General features: G+C 40.5%; 2 protein-coding genes across 3 annotated transcripts in view; one reads left to right on the top strand and one right to left on the bottom strand.

Annotated features, from left to right (window-relative positions):
* Nucleotides 1–6,344: 6,344 nt before the first annotated feature.
* On the top strand, nucleotides 6,345–8,892 carry LOC130931119 (ankyrin repeat domain-containing protein 50). The gene has a single exon (XM_057859631.1). It carries the CDS (start codon nucleotides 6,431–6,433, stop codon nucleotides 7,958–7,960), a length of 1,530 nt encoding a protein of 509 aa, XP_057715614.1. The 5' UTR covers nucleotides 6,345–6,430; the 3' UTR covers nucleotides 7,961–8,892.
* Nucleotides 8,893–8,902: 10 nt separating this feature from the next.
* LOC130931117 (serine/threonine-protein kinase PAK 6) overlaps nucleotides 8,903–17,115 on the bottom strand; it is a 50,047-nt gene continuing 41,834 nt past the window's right edge. For both annotated transcript variants that reach the window (XM_057859630.1, XM_057859628.1), the window contains exons 8-9: nucleotides 16,966–17,100; nucleotides 8,903–10,273 (exon numbers count right to left, since the gene is read on the bottom strand). In XM_057859630.1, the coding sequence (XP_057715613.1) occupies nucleotides 10,106–10,273; nucleotides 16,966–17,100 (303 nt within the window). In that variant the 3' untranslated portion in view covers nucleotides 8,903–10,105. The remainder of the gene's footprint in view (nucleotides 10,274–16,965; nucleotides 17,101–17,115) is intronic.

The following is a 17,115-nucleotide window of genomic DNA, read 5'->3' as shown; positions in this document are numbered from 1 at the left end:
ACGGGGGTTTCCAGGGTAAAACGGACAAATTAAAAATAGTTCGAGGGCTTAATGCGCCATGAATCTGCTATGGCAGCATATAGACATATTGTTCTTTCAAACACAACAGTTCTTTTGGCTTAAAATACATACTTTTCCAGCCTTGTCTGTGTTTTCTGCCTTATACATATATATGTATTTCGAAGCATTGGGGTCCTGCATTGTTCTACACAGATATAGTCTTTTCCCACATTGGGTGAGTGGGGATTGGGTCACCCTAACCTGCCCTGAATAGGCTTCTAATTGAATTAGCTGCCAATTAAGTGCTAGAAATGGATAGTGCAACCTTCAGTGACTTAGGTGAAATTGTTCAGTAGATGGAAAATGTGATAGTCCTGACTACGTTGCTCCTGAGTTCTCTCAATTAGGAAAAATGTCAAGAGGTCCATGGAGGACAAGGGCATGTTGAGTCAACGGTAGGGTATTTTTTTTAGATGGAATGAAACTGGTCCCTCCTGTATTTCGTCACTAATCTTGTGTTTCTGGTCTAATGCAGTCCCAAGCGACAGTAAATAAGTTCCGAGCTTTTTTTTTTTTTTTTTTCAATTTCTATTATAGAGTTGTCAATCCTTGAAGAACCTTGAGACATGTTTATTTATTAGCCTTGAGTTTGAGATGTCCCCTATGACTTATTAAGGAATTACGGGCTGCAGATAGCACCTGAACTTGACAGAGGCTTTAATTTCTAATCAAGTATTCAAAGTTCCTCTTGCCTGGATCAGATGAGCAATGAATGAGAGATCAGGTATTTACCGTGGCATTGGTGCTTTAATGCATTCGTCTGTTCAATTAGCAAGTCTCATGGCATCAAATCAACCACATTTCATTCATTTGTGGTGTCCCATTTCAAGTTTTAGTGAATGGATTTTTTTCTACAGCGGTAATTATCCACCAGGTTGTCGTGACACCGTTGTATGCTGTGACAGATCGTCAGAGTTGCCGAAGGAAATTATCACATTTAACTTATTTTCGTTAGATAATTAGTCATTGATTATCAATTACAAATATGACTTTGTTCATCTATTAATGCTAGTGAAAGGGGGGGAAGGAACAACAAACCTTAGATGTCCACTGTAGCCATTTATACATTGGAACACGTAATGGCTTTTTGCAAACAATTGGACTTGAGTCACATGGACTTGAGTAACATGGACTTGAGTTGCAAATTTGATGACTTGCACTTGACTTGGACTTGAAGAAAAAAACGCAGACTCAGAGTTGACTTGCTTGAGCTGGGAGGGTTCGGGGTCACTTGTGAGACAATGACTCGAGACTCGACAATCTGACTCGAAAAACTCGGATCGTAGATTGGTTCCTACCTGCCAGGGATCCGCTTGGTTGCCTTGGCCGTGCTTGCCCTTTAAGGAATATCAAGGCAATCAAAAATCAATCAAATTCCCTGCAGACAATACCACATAGTTTTGTTTTTTACATTGACTTACACTGACAGTAATGTTTCTCTCAAAGATAAACCTGAGTGCTTTGTGTGTTGGCTGGGGAACAATGGTGAAGGCCTTGACTAACCTGTGACTCGACTTGACTCGACTCGACAACCTTTTGACTTGACATGACTCGTCTTTACAACCTTAGACTTGACATGATTTGTCTTTAAAACCTTGTAACTCAGCTCGACTTGACACGCCGCCGTGACTCGACTCGACTCAACATAACCCTATGACTTGACTAGACTTGACTTCATAACCTTGTGACTCGACTCGACTTGACTTGCCCACCACAGTTAAATTTTAACTCAGGATTTAATTGGTTACCCAAATCGTAGGCGACTGCGTGCCGGATCCGGCCTCAGTTCGCCAGATCCGCATAGCAATCACACCAGCTTAAAGTCAGTGCAGCAGATCAGTATCATGACAGTCCAAGTGATAGGTTACACACTGTTCCGGGCCGGACCGTGCAAACCTGACGTGCTCAAACTCCTGCTTAACGTCAGTGCGCCAGATGCGGCCATGATATGCACAATTACATTTTGCCTTAATTGTAGCCTTGATTGCACAGATGGGTGAGCCTGGGACCAGGTGCCGCTGATAATTGTTAGCAGCTTACTTAAACCGGTTCTTGGCCTCACATCATCGCTACATCAACAAGTCACCTACAGTTATGTGACTTTCAGCTAACAAAGGATCTTGTAATCCTGATACTGAGTTTATTGTTGTGACCCCCCTCCCCCCCCCCCCCGATCCTGTACTGCTTCTCTGGAAAAACGCCTGCCTGCCCGTTCACCTGTTCTATCACCAAACTGTCCATCGCATTCTTCGGACACTATCTACCACTCCCTCTCATCATCAATGAATTAGGTCCCCCGTTATCCCGAAGTGTTGTTATTATTGCTTTGAATAGACACATTTAATTGGCATTACAGTATCATACATTGAAAAAAATGGACTCCAAATGTAATACTGAAAACGGTTTTGATACAAATCTGGCCTGATTGGGTAACATGTGTGCCATATCCAGACCATACATTAATGTCGTATCTGCGACTTTGGACTTTGGACAGTTCTGGCCCAAAACTGGTTGTTGATCCGGCAAGTGACTCCTTGCTGAGTTTGGGCCATTGTTCAAAAAGACACTGGGGCGGATCATTTTTACGAATTTGGGCCAAAATTTGCAGTACATCTGGCCCATGTTCGCTCCAGTTATATTTTGCTATCTGGGTAGGTTCATACCGCAGGTCGTAATGCACAAATCTGTTTTTTTCCTGTTTTTCTGACTTAAGTGAAGCATTAATTTGGCAGTCTGAACCGGACTGGTCGCATAAAAGTGGACCATTTCAAATGCGATCTGGGTCACTTTGTATGGGATAAAAATCCGATCTGGGCCACATTTTTCCAGAATGGCTGCAGTCTGAACTGTCAAGTCTCCCAAATCGGAATTCATGCAGCAATTACGTCAGCAAAGAGCGAGAGGCACGGAGGACGGCAGCAATGTAGCTGTACATTAGTGTTAGCGTCTAGCTTGAACTCGCCTTTTTGGGAAGAGGCGGGCTTGACATTAGTCAGAAAAAAACTAAAATGGGGTCTTCAAGCCTGAGAATGCCCGGTTTTCTTTCAGGGTGGTAAATGAGCAGTACTACATTTCAATATTGCTTACATCGCCAAGAGTCAGGGCAAATTGACCAGATGAGTGTGCGTGCATCACAACGCACACTCTTCCAGTGCATGTGTTCTATCAATCCATTTAAACTTGAATATAAGACTAAATGGGGATTATTTATGTATGTTATTTGTGTCCTCTTTTTTAAAATCAAAATATGATCACCCAAGAATTATGCAGAGCCAGCGTGTATAGTCATTTTGATGCTTCTGCGTATGCGGGTCAGTTTGCTCAATACGTGTCAGACTGCGAGTGCGTAATACTTGAACGTGCTCAATGAACAATGGCAGTCTGAACGGGCACACTTAAAAAACAGAAATGACAAAAAATCCGAATTGTGCATTAAGATCTGTGGTATGAACCTAGCCATTGTGAGTCGGATCATTGCGACTTGTGCAATTGACTGGCTTCTTGTAGAAATACTTTTTATCGTCCTATTGACTGGCTTCTTGCAGCCCCGGATCTAGGTTTACCCACCAGAGTGGGCACCAAAAATCTTGAGGGGGCACCCCCAATGCAGGCTTTTTTTACCCTCTGCATTTCTCCGGGCTTGGGACCGGCACAAGTAGGACACTGGCTTGTGTCCCGTTGAGGCTGCATTAATTTTTAGGGGGTTTATTTGTTTTATGTTTTTTGTTTTGTTTTGTTTTTTTATTCATCTATCTACTTATTCTCGCAGTCAGCGTGATGTCTCGACGATGTCATCTCGCATAGCAACATGTCGCCATTTTGAGATGGGGGCACGCACAGGTAAACATCCATAGACAAATGTCTGAAATTCATATATTTCAGCTGTGTTTTGCGTCTTTTTTTCATAAAAACGTCTTAAACATGACTTATTATTATCACAAGTCACTGCCGAAAGACGCGAGTTGGCGATATAACTTAAAATTAGCGTGTATTGGCCTGCAAATCTGTCCATACAAAGTCGCAGCTGATAGCTGGATAAACAATCCAAAGGAATTGCCTGCAGTGGAGTTCGGAAACATCTACAACTACCTCATAAAGTCACCCAGTAAGTTGACCTTTATCGATTACGTGGAATATGTACTGTGTGGAACTAAGATAACTGGTAGTATATACAGAGTGATTATTCCTGCCGTAACCGGTAATTCGCCTCCAAGCGTTATTTAGCCGTGAACACATCACTGCAAAATAACCAATTCCCACCAGGCCAATAATATACCGATTGACCGATCAGAGCAGTTCACAGCAAAAGAAAAATAACGCTTTGGGAGTTGTCTGTTACGGTAATAATAACCACTGCCTAGTCTATTGAATCCTAGCAGCTAATTGGAGCAAAAAAAAAAAGATTAAAGTTTACTCACCAGTAATAAAATGTCGGCTGCAAACGTAAATGTGCCTGGATTTAGGTTCCCACTGGCAAGAATGGTCCACAGAACCGTCTTCTTTTACTCTTCCTTGATTGATTGCTTTCAGCCATTTGCTTGTCCTTTTCTTCTCACGAGGAAGAATGAAGAACTTCAAATGCGGCTCCGAACTCTTCCTTGTGTCACAACCCGCAACACGGCAACTTTTAGTCATTCCGATGGAAAAAAAGACCGCAAATAAGACAAAAGTTCAACATTTTTGTACTACAATGCATGACAGAGCAACTGCTTGTGACTCGTGTTTTGCCACCATTTCAATATGAGGACGCTTTGTTGTGGCTGGTGACGTCATTAATTCCCGGATGTCCGACTGCGAGAATGTGTCTGGAGGAGAGAGCGGAAGCGTGTGGATAACAAACGAGGATGGAAAAACAGCTTGTTTTGGTGATTGCTTGTTCGGCGGGGTTGCGGCCAACAGTAACCGTTAATCCCACAATAAAAAAGTAGGCGAGACCAACTCTCCGTGCGTTCTCTATATCCAGTGCGACGCTACAATAGATATTCCCGACATTTTAATTGGGTGGGCACGACTCACGTCTGGGTGGGCCGTGCCCCCCCATACATCCGGCCCCGGCTTCTTGTAGGAATAGTTTTTATTGTTCTATTGTGATACAGTAAAAACTGTAAAACTGTAAACCTTAATAAGATCCAAATGTACACAAAGAAATTGTAACTAATTTTTAATTGGGTCTTAAGATTTTGATCAGGTCTGTATAGACAGGTTGACCCACCAAAAAAACAGGAACTTTTTTTTTTACAAACAAACAAAACCAAGAGTGATAAAGGAAAAATATTTCATTTATAGTAACTGAAATCTTAAAACATGCGTTTTAAGACACAATTCAGTAATTTTCTTTTTTTTTTTTTTTTTTTTAATTACGTCCTCCTGTACAAGTGCATTTCTGAAATCTGTTGCGATTCCTCATTGACCTCTGCAACATCTAAGCTGGGATACCGTGAATTTCATCCTGATTTCACTATGGATACTAAAATTGCAGCGTCTTTATTTGCTCAAGGTCGCTGTCTTGCAGGACTGTCACTTGCTTATGTCCACACTTTAAATTTTTTTTTTCACCATCAGCAGATTTCAAGAATGCATTTGTACAGCAAGACACCCTTTGAAGGACGTAATCCAAAAAAAACAAAAAAAAAGAAAAATTCCATAATTCCTCTTTAATTGGCATTTTTAAGGTTTAAATTATTTTGAATTAGTATCCTTTAAAGTTGGTAATGACTTGAATGAGATCAATTGTATATCAGCTTGGCAAATGTATTCTGTATTTAAGGGTCATATCACAAACTTGTGGATATGTGGTTTTGTTGACCATAAATATAACCACCCAGGAAATCACATTATAATCAAACCTGGAAAGTTAAGAAAGAATTATGCATCAGTAGAAGCTCTCACACATATTACAGGAAAACTGGTAGTAAGAAGAACACTTTTGTCATCCATCTAAAAGAACTCTTGACGTTTGACTTTCATCTTCCCTCTAACTTATCTTAGAGATGCATCATACTGTGGCTGTGTAATTAATTTAATTTGCATTGCAAACAAGAAGAAATGATCCATTATTTTTAACCCCACATTAAAAACAATCCTTTTATCCTCCTTGAGTTATTATTCTTTTCAAAGTGCACATATTTCTCTCCAGGCAGAGAGTGCTCGGGCTGAATGGATGCTGCCACCACATAATGGTCCTCAGACGTTTGTTTCCCTGGCAACGTGGGGAGGGCATTTGTGGAGAGGGAGGTATAAAAACACAGACGGCCCTTTGCCGAGTCTTAAGCTTGAGACAGCACTCTCACTATCCAAGGAGAGATTTGGAGAACTTGCGTGCACTCCCAGTTGATCTTTCCTTCCGCGCTCCCTAAGCAGGTGTTGCACAATGATGCGACCGAAAGATCTACGTCAAGGTTCCGGCACCAAGACCTTCCTCGACGCCATGCACGGTGGAAAAGTTCACCTCGCGCGCTTCATATTGGACGCCCTGGACGGACGAATTATCAACTCAAAGACAGAAAACAGCCGCACCCCTCTAATTTATGCCGTGTGCCTACAAGAAGCCGGAACTCGAGCCAAATTCACCCGGCTCCTACTGGAGAAGGGGGCCGATGTCAACTGCCAGGACGAAGACGGTCGCACAGCTCTGAGTCACGCCTGTGAGTTAGGTCACTTGGACGTGGTAAAGATTCTCGTGCAGTTCAATGCTGATCCAGACATCTCTGATGTGTGGGGAAATAGTGCCCTAATGTATGCTGCCTTTTCCGGGCACAGCCAAGTGCTTGAATTTCTTGTCAGGGCTTTCAAAAGACTCGGAATGAGACTGGATAGAATAAATAATGCCGGACACACGGCCATCGAGGTGGCCGACTTCTTTGGACACAACCAATGTGTGCAGATTCTTAACTTTCAGTACAGACGGAGTGTGGGCGCTGAGGATTCGCTTCCTGATCCAGGAAGTGTTGGAGATGGAGAGCTGCCCAACAGACTCCCCAGGCATGTCCTGGAAAGGTTCTCCAGCAGGAAAGAAGACCAACTACCGGGACTATTTCAGAGGCAGGTAAAGACCGGAGATGGCAACGGACTGTGGAACCGATTCACATGTCCTAGGAACCAGAGTCTTGAACAGAACAATCGCAACAAGTGGTCTCTGCCACCTCAAAAAAGCCAAACTGAAGGGGATCAGAGTGTTTTCTTCACAACCAAACAACTCCAAAACTGCCAGCTCGGCGATCTGAGAGGGACGAGAATGCTCACCTCGCCATCTGAGACAAACCCGAAAGATGTCAAAGAAGAAAGTGGAACCCAAGAGCAAACCCGACAAAGGTTTCCTCCCTGCGGGAAATCAAAGTCTTTCAACCAGGAGCTTTTGAGCATCAGAAAGCAGTCCTACCAGGGTGAAGTGCACGATTTGACCTTGTCGGCCAGCAAGTGCAAGAGAGCCTCTCTACAGGATGACCGATGTCTCCTGGAGTGCCAAGGGAACTCCCGGGTCCTGTCAAATGATGGTGAAAAAACAGTCTCACCTCCAAAAGCTCCTGCAGGCATCAAGTGTCTCGAGGAGAGGTCAAAGGCAGACGAGCTGCAGAAGAGAGGAAGTTTTGCCCATGGCGGTAGACACAACAAAATACTCTTCAGCCGAGGGGAGACAGAGGCGGGGAAGATGCCCAGCCGTGCCCCGGGCTTCGTGGGCCTCGGAACGAGGCTGTTCCGTCGATTCACTGCACCTGAGTTCATGAGGATGGTCAAAGACTGTTCCTCAAGCTCCGCAAACGGAAGAGGACGGATGTCACGCTCTGAGACATTCCCTCTGTCCCACACACACCAGCAGGTCAACAGTCAGCCAAGCGTGGACAGCATCAGCGGAGTGAAATGTGAGTTTGAAAGCTCCTCGTCTCAGCCAACCCTTGATTAAGAGGACAGAAAGCAGTTCAAATGTAGAAGTGACCATTCGTAACACATTTACACTTGCAATGCTGCGTGTTTTTTTTTTTTGCTGATGAATTCTGTATGCGACAAGTGTAATGCTTACATCCTGATTACTTGTTTTATTTTAGGTACTTGGTTTATAAAGTATGTACAATCACCAGCTATCTTTATAGGTTAACCTGAACAAGCTAAAATTAGATGAAGAGAAAATTGTATAATGTCATGCCAAGGATGAAAGTAATGTTCAAAGTGATTGAGAGTATCAGGGAATTTGTTTTTTCTTTTTTTACCTTGATTGATTACAAAAGTAATAAATATGGAACATTTTACATAGAAAGCATTGCAGCTCAATGCTAGTTTTGTACATGAATACTTCAGTTAGAATTTGTAAGTACAGTGGAATTTGGTAGTCATTCGATATGTATATTTAAAAAGAAAAAAAGTGTTTTTTTTTTCTTTTTGGCAACACAAAGCCATTGAACAAAGCCATATATTTATTTTTTCTCTACATTTTAAGAAGAAAAAAAGTTTTTTGTTTTTTTTTCGTTTTGGCAAAACAAAGCCATTAAAACTGTTAGCGGCACCTTATCACCACTTAATTTAAGAATTTTGTGGATCAGGAAAAAACAGACACATTTTTCAATGTTTTTAATGCCTGCCAATTATTTGCGGATATTCAATATTCAGCGAATAGTCCACTGTACACCTAATGTTCTGAACAGTGATTGTATACTTAAAGGAGATTAGGAATTTTCACTGTATCATGAGGACACAAGTACAATGATTACTTATACTGTATTGTAAAGAAAAACGATTTGATATTGCTTCTGTATTTTTAAGATCTGGATTTTTGCCTAATTGTATTCAGTGACAGTGTGCTGTATGATTCACGCTGAATAAACACCAGCCCGTTCAACATCCCTGTCATTACTGCGTGTGTGAATGAGCGATGAATCACTGATGGTCCATATGCACCATTTATTTGGTTTGTACAAAATTAAAATCAAGTGTAATTCTCTTTTTCATCCATGATTCGCACACATAGAAATACATGAGTCAAAGACTGGTTTATGTGCAAAGTGTTTCTCAGCAGGTGGACGTCTTGCAGCATCACATGCCAAGCGTGTGTGCTTCTACTAGAAAAATCAAACATCTTGAGGAAAAACAAACAAGTTGCATTTAATCCCCCCCTAAAAAGTCTGTTACAATACAAAGGGGTTTATTTTTTCACTGAGATGCCCTCACCCGTACATCCATGTACTCACAGACACACATGCACACACAGCTATACACACACATTTCTGTAAAGAAAGTAGAATTACTTTAACATATTTTGCTGTGGTAGATGAGCAGTAGTAAGGACCTAATAGTCAGTATTTTATGTACATTATGCATTTATCTGCTTATGTTTAGGTCCATAGTTAGCGATGGAAACCTATTTGTAAATTCACATCATACAAACAACCCACAAAACACCTGTTGGAAATAAATTGAGATTTTCCAGTGAGCCCACAATAGCAGCATGGCTTTCATCTAACCACTTGTGATGCTAATAACACAGGATGCTCTTTCACGTTTGGTACAAGCATTCACTTCAGCACAGGTGTGCCTCTATTTGGACATGCAAAGAGTCTCTTGTCATTGTTTGCTGAAACTCGGAAAACATCACCGTGACTGTACGGAGGTAACATCCATCCAATTGGAAAACAGCTCTTAACGGCTTTACTCTGTCACAAATAATGCCACTATAAAAATATAAAGAGCTTGTCCTTAGTAGCATGTGACATTTAGATAGTTACAGTATGTGGAACGTTGATTTGATATGCACCATCTTGCCTGTGTTTAAGCACACAGAATGTCGCAGGAAACCAATCAGTGTTGTGACTGAGTTAGGAATTAGTGACTGCATGCTGCCTTGAACTCGCTCCTAAAGTGCTTCTTTACGCGGTCAAACAACCACGTGGTGTCTTGCAACCCAATTCGCCGTCCTCGCCATTGTCGCTCTCGTGGCAACGAGCCACTTCGTTGGAGCCCGTATCGGATAGGCGTGAGAGGAACTGAACCGCTCGGTCCGCAGAAGAGACACGATTGGACTTTATGTAGGTGTTGGGAACTCGGCCGCACTACAGGGTCAGCAGCGGGACATGCGCTTGCGGTACTGCTCCACTAGAGGGACCAGGCACTGAGGTGAACCGCTCTGCAGCAAGAAAGGGTGCTCCAGCAGGTCAGTGGCACTGGCCCGCTCCAAGGGGTCCCGTGTTAGCATACGGTCCAGAAAGTCCTTAAGAACTGGAGACACCTGCAGCAGAGAGCGAAGGAAAACATTTTTTTAAAATCTCTGTGCTCTAGCTATGCCAGTTCCGTATAAAGTGGTACCTCAAGATACGAAAGCTTCGGTACATGAAAAATTCATTTTCCAAAACGGTTTTCCAAAGCTTTTTCGGCTTCATGTTATGAAAAATTATTCATCATACGAATGATAATACATACTGTAATACAGTCATGGACGAAATTACTGACACTCCTGGAATTTTTCCAGAAAATACAGCATTTCTCAGAGAAATTAATGCAATTATAATTATTTTCAATATGAATGTGTTTCTTTCTTGGACGTACATTGGAAAAACACAAAACAGCTGAGGAAGAAAATCAAAATTGACACAATTTTAGAAAAAAACTCAAAAAATAGGCTGGACAAAATTGTTGGCACCCTCACCTCAATATTTGGTTGCACATTGTTTGGAAGAAATAACAGAAAGCAATCGCTTTGTATAACCATCAATAATTTCGTGCACCTCTCAGATGGAATTTTGGACCACTCCTTTCGCGAACTGTTCCAGGTCTCTCAGATTTGAAAGGCGCCGTCTTGCAACAGCAATTTTGAGATCTCTCCATAGTTTTCAATATGATTTAGATCCGGACTCATCGATGACCATCTTAGAATTCTCCAGTGCTTTGTCTCCAACCATTTCTTGGTGCTATTTGAGGTATGTTTTGGGTCATTGTCCTGTTGGAACACCCATGACCTCTGAAGCAGACTCAGTTTTCTGACACTGCACCCATGTTCCGGCCCAAAATATTTTGATAGTCTCCAGATTTCATGACTCCTTGCACACTGTCAAGGCACTCAGTGCCATAAAAAAGAATGAGGCCTACAAAGAAAAGAACACAGTGCCAATAGTCAAACATGGTGGAGGTCCAATGATGTTTTGGGGTAGTTTTGCTGCCTCTGGCACTGGGTACCTTGACAGTGTGCAAGGAGTCATGAAATATGGACACTATCAAAATGTTTCTCTCTTCAGCTTTTTTGTGTTTTTCCAATGCTAATCCAAAAAATTAACACATTCATCCTGAAAACATTTGTAATTGCGTTAATCTCTGGAAGAAATTGTGTATTTTCTGGAAAAAATCCAGGGGAGCCAATAACTTCCCCCTTGTAGCAATGCAGTAATGTAACTACGTTTGACTATAATCGTAAATGAACAAAAATACACACACCACAATGTGCTACACATATAATGCTCATGTATCTGAAAGAAAAGAAAAATGTAACTTACAAGGCCCAAACAGCAAGCTGAAATAGCAAGTAATGGCTGCCGAAGGTAGCTCATCTTTTAGCGCTCCGTGTTGCTGTGAGCCTAACTAATCATGCGATAACGTCTGCAGAATAAGCTGAAAGCTAACAAAGTAGTTGAACTTAAGCACCACTAGGCAGCGACAAAGCATTAGTAATAATGACAGGCAATCAGAGGCCATGACAGCAAATTTAATGTGGGGTTTGACTCTGGTAATACATCAGGCGCATCTGTTGCACGTCGGCAATGCTGATGTGTCAACGCAGTGAAACGCGGCCGTTAAAGTTAAGCAGCGAGTGCACACTAGGTGCAGTGCGGATGCGTTTCAGACACGTCCAAGAAGCTGAAAAATATGACATATTTTAGAGATGGTTTGAATTGCGATTAATTACGAATTATTATTCTTCAAACTGAGATTAACTCGACTAAAAATGTTAATCGTTTGACAGCCTTAGCTCAAACCTTTTTGTCATTGCAATTACTTTTCCCTTTAGCACAGGACTTCTTTTTTCTTGTTTCTTTCACGAAGAAAGCTGACCAATACGCAGGGTCTGAAAGTCAAATGGTTGTTGTATTGTTACCTTTAAATAATTGCTATTCTCTGACTCTCGCGCGATCTTGCAATCATCGCGTGAACCGATGTTCTGCTCTTAAAACCAGTGTTGTTAATAACGGCGTTAGAGTATAACGACGTTAGAGTATAACAGCAATAGTAACGGTGTTATTTTCTTCAGTAGTGAGTAATCTAATTAATTACTTTTCTCATCTTTGCAACACCGTTACCATTACTGAGGCTATAAAGGAGTGCGTTACGATGCATTACTACGTTGGTTGAATGACGAGAGAAAAGTCTAACTGACACGGACTCACTCACGGAGAGAGCAGAGTGGGAGTTGGGAGGAGGGAAGGGAGTTGTGACGCTGTTGCAAACGCGATGCTAGGTGGCTCCAATAATACCTGACTCAAGCCGATAGCCTACAAACTATGCCCACCCACATGATGCTATGGTAGATATCACATACAGTGCCCTCCATAATTATTGGCACCCCTGAAAAAGTGTTTTTTAGCTTATAATTAGGGCTGTCAAACGATTAAAATTTTTAATCGAGTTAATTGCAGCTTAAAAATTAATTAATCGTAATTAATCGCAATTCAAACCACCTGTAAAATATGCCATATTTTTCTGTAATTTATATATATATTCTGTAAAATAAATTGTTGGAATGGAAAGATAAGACACAAGATGGATATATACATTCAACATACGGTACATAAGGACTGTAGTGGGCATTTCACTCTACTGTCATTTAAATCTGTCTATGCTGTCCTCACTCCGAAGCGTCTACTTTTTCCAAAGCTAGACAGCTAGTGAACGACGCCTTAATAATTAGACTTCTTCCTTTTTCATCTGATTTATTAATAAAATGTCCTCAAACCATTGTCCTCTTTAGACCGTTGTAAAACTACAAAATAAAAGTACACAAGCATTGCATTAGCAACAACGTTAGCTTAGCACGCTATACAGGTTCACTAAACATAAACAAAAAGCGTCTCATACAAAAAATAGAACATTTTGCTTACTAACATAATATGTACATTCTTTACAACAACCATACTTACGGACAAATCTTGTCCAAGGATCATATAAGCACAACATTATCAGCCCGAGACGTCGTGCAGCCATAATGAACTGGCAAGAAAATAATAAACCATGTCGCCAAGCCACCACAAGAGTTCGCTGTTGGACAGCACAAAAAGCCTTGCTGTAAAACTTACCAAAAGGCAGAATACTTTCTGAGCGGGACATGTGCGTTAATTGCGTCAAATATTTTAACGTGATTAATTTAAAAAATTAATTACCGCGCGTTAACGCGATAATTTTGACAGCCCTACTTATAATTTTATTTTATTTTTTCAAATAATATGGGACCTTAATGGAAAAAAGGAGAAAAATCCAACCTTCAATACAAGTGCATTCATTCAGTGGGGGAAAAAATCCCACATAGAGAAAAAATTATTTGACATCAAATAATGTGTGTCACAATCATTAGCACCCCTGGTGTTAATACTTTGTACAACCCCCTTTTGCCAACAAAACAAGGTCTGGGGAATAAAATGGCCATGGGAAGAGCTTGATTTTGTGTCTCGTGAACCATTTTTGTGTAGATTTGGCCATACGTTTAGGGTCATTGTCTTGCTGAAAGACCCAGTGACGACCCATCTTCAGCTTTCGGGCAGAGGGCAACAGATTTTGATTTAAAATGTCCTGGTATTTCAAAGCATTCATGATGCCATGCACCCTTACAAGGTTCCCAGGGCCTTTGGAAGCGAAACAGCCCCACAGCATCACTGACCCACCCCCATACTTCACAGTGGGTATGAGGTGCTTTTCAGCATGTGCATCTTTCGTGGCACGCCAGACCCACTTAGAGTGTTTGTTGCCAAAAGGCTCAATCTTGGTCTCATCTGTGTATTTTTGTGTGAGACCAAGATTGAGATTTTTTCTTTATGTGGGATTTATTCCCCACTGAATGAATGCATTTGTATTGAAGGTTGGATTTTTCTCTTTTTTTCCATTAAGGTCCCCTATTATTTGAATTAAAAAATATATATATATATTGGAAGCTAAAAAACTAGGGCTGTCAAACGATTAAAATTTTTAATCGAGTTAATTACAGCTTAAAAATTAATTAATCGTATTTAATCGCAATTAATCGCAATTCAAACCATCTATAAACTATACCATATTTTTCTGTAAATTATTGTTGGAATGGAAAGATAAGACACAAGATGGATATATACATTCAACATACGGTACATAAGGACTGTATTTGTTTATTATAACAATAAATCAACAAGATGGCATTAACATTATTAACATTCTGTTAAAGCGATCCATGGATAGAAAGACTTGTAGTTCTTAAAAGATAAATGTTAGTACAAGTTATAAAAAATTTATATTTAAACCCCTCTTAATGTTTTCGTTTTAATAAAATTTGTAAAATTTTCAATCAAAAGATGAACTAGTAGCCCGCCATTGTTGATGTCAATAATTACTTACACAATGCTCATGGGTGCTGAAGCCTATAAAATCAGTCACACCCAAGCGCCAGCAGAGGGCGGCAAAACTCCATAAAACACAATTAACAAGTGGGCTTTTCACTGTACTGTCATTTAAATCTGTCTGAGCGGGGCATGTGCGTTAATTGCGTCAAATATTTTAACGTGATTAATTTTAAAAATTAATTACCGCCCGTTAACGCGATAATTTTGACAGCCCTATAAAAACACATCTTTTTCAGGGGTGCCAATAATTATGGAGGGCACTGTATACTGTATATAGAACTAGATGCAAAATAATAGACTCGCCGGCATTAGTAAACAGCCGCCATATTAAAGCAGTAGACTTCTCAGGAAGGCTCTGTTGCAGAGAGCCTTCCCTTTTTATCTAAAATACCCCTAAATCGGCAAAATTTTGACTTGACTCTATCTTTAAATAATGAAACCGTTTAAAAACTTTCACATGTCGAAAGTAGACAGAAGGGAACTAATGCAATAACGGGAGCAATTTTAACAACTTAAACGGTCGATTCACAACATTATATGACTTCCAAAAATAGCAAAAGTTACTATCTAGTAATCCCTATACCCGCAATACCCCTGTGTCTAGTTAGGTTTAGGGTAAAGAATTGGACTAGGGCCAACTGTCCCAAAAACTTCACATCGTGTGACCTATCTCTTTTTTTTTTTTTTTTTTTTTTTTTTTGGAATGTATTAAAAAAAAAAAAAAACTTGAAAAGTAACAACTGTTACTTGGCTAAGTAACTAATTACTCTTACATTCAGGTTAACACAGTTACTAACTTTAATTACTTTTTGGGAGAAGTAATTTGTAACTGTAATTAATTACTTTTTAATTAATGGACAGATTAACAACACTGCTTCTTGTTGAAATTGGGGGTGAACATCAGTGGTGCGTTGAGGCTTTGGCCACACTGACAAGCCGCAGACGCGCCTGGTGTAAAAAATTATGGTTTGGAACGAATTTGGTGTTTTAACTGTAAAACACGATGCATTATACAAAAAAAAATCATGATACGAATGCTACTCCGTAACTAATTAATTTCGTATGTTGAGGTATTGTCAAGTACTGTAGATGCATTTTGAGAAAAGCAGGTGACAAAAAAAGTTATTAAAATGTTTTAGAAGAGTTTTAAATTGTAGGGGCAAAATAAACTAAATATGTCCTTTTTAAAGAGAGTATTGTCAACACATAGATCCTGTATGCATGGGTGTGTACTGTACAGTGTTGTTAATTTTACTTTCAAAAAGTAATTAATTACAGTTACAAATTACTTGTCCCAAAAAGTAATTGCGTTAGTGACTCAGTTACCTGAATGTAAGAGTAATTAGTTACTTGCCAAAGTAACTAGTGATAATTTTCATGGGTTTTTTTTCTCAAAAGAAAAAAAAAAAAAAAAGGTCACACAATGTGAAGTTTGAAGGGTTTTGGGAACAATTGGCCCTAGCCCAATTCTTTACCCTCCACTTAACTAGACACAAGGGTCTTGCGATAACTAGATAGTAACCTTTGCTATGTGTGGAAGTCATTTAAAGTTGTGAATCAACTGTGAAAGTTGTTAAAATTGCTCCCGTTATTGATTAGTTCCCTTCTGTCAACTTTCAACATGTGTAAATTTCAAGTTTTCATATTTAAAGATAGATTTAAGTCAAGATTTTGCCAATTTAGGAGCATTTTAAAATAAAATTTTTAAAAAGTTACTTAGGTTCGCGAGGAAGGATCTTTACATCAGAGCCTTCCTGCGAGGTTTACTGCTTTAAGATGGCGGCTGTTTACTAACGCATGTAGTCCTTAAAACATGTTGCCAATGCAGCCGTGTCTGTCATTTGCATCTAGTTCTATAATATGTGATATCTACCGTATCATGTGGGCGTAGTTTGTAGGCTATGGCTACACTCAGGTAAACGAGGGAGTTTATTTTATATCCAGCGATGAAGTTGGAAGCAGTTATGTGGCGTCGGAGCTACTCCTGTTCTGGTTTGTTTACATCCGTGGTACACTCAAAATGGCGCTTGGAGGCGTGTCCGCTAGTTTGGGCACGTGACTGACAAAGACCGATTGGAGCCACCTAGCATCGCGTTTGCAACGGCGTCCTCCCCACTCCTGCTCTGCTCTCTCGTCTCCGTGAGTCCATCTCTCTCAGACTTTTTTTATTCAACCAACTTAGTAACGCATAGTAACGCACGCCTTTCCCGCCTCAGTAACGGTAACGGTGCTGCCAAGATGAGAAAAGTAATTAATTAGATTACTCATTACTGAAAAAAATAACGCCGTTAGTAACGCCGTTATATTGTAACGCCGTTATTAACAACACTGGTACTGTGTATGTACATACCTGGTTGACATTTCTCACGGTAGGAGCTGACTCATCTCTCAGTCTCTTCATAGCTGCCACTGGGGTTTCACTGAAGTATGGTGGCTCTCCATCCACCATCTCCACTACCATGACACCCATGGACCAGACATCCACCTGGTGCAACACGGC

This window comes from Corythoichthys intestinalis, chromosome 15, assembly GCF_030265065.1.
Source record: "Corythoichthys intestinalis isolate RoL2023-P3 chromosome 15, ASM3026506v1, whole genome shotgun sequence".
Taxonomy (NCBI): Eukaryota; Metazoa; Chordata; class Actinopteri; order Syngnathiformes; family Syngnathidae; genus Corythoichthys; species Corythoichthys intestinalis.
Note: the sequence above shows the minus strand (reverse complement) of the source record. Positions and strands in the feature narration are given on the sequence as shown.

Excerpts from the sequence above, each read along its gene's own strand:
- LOC130931119 (XM_057859631.1), top strand. The coding sequence starts at position 6,431 with ATGATGCGACCGAAAGATCTACGTCAAGGTTCCGGCACCAAGACCTTC.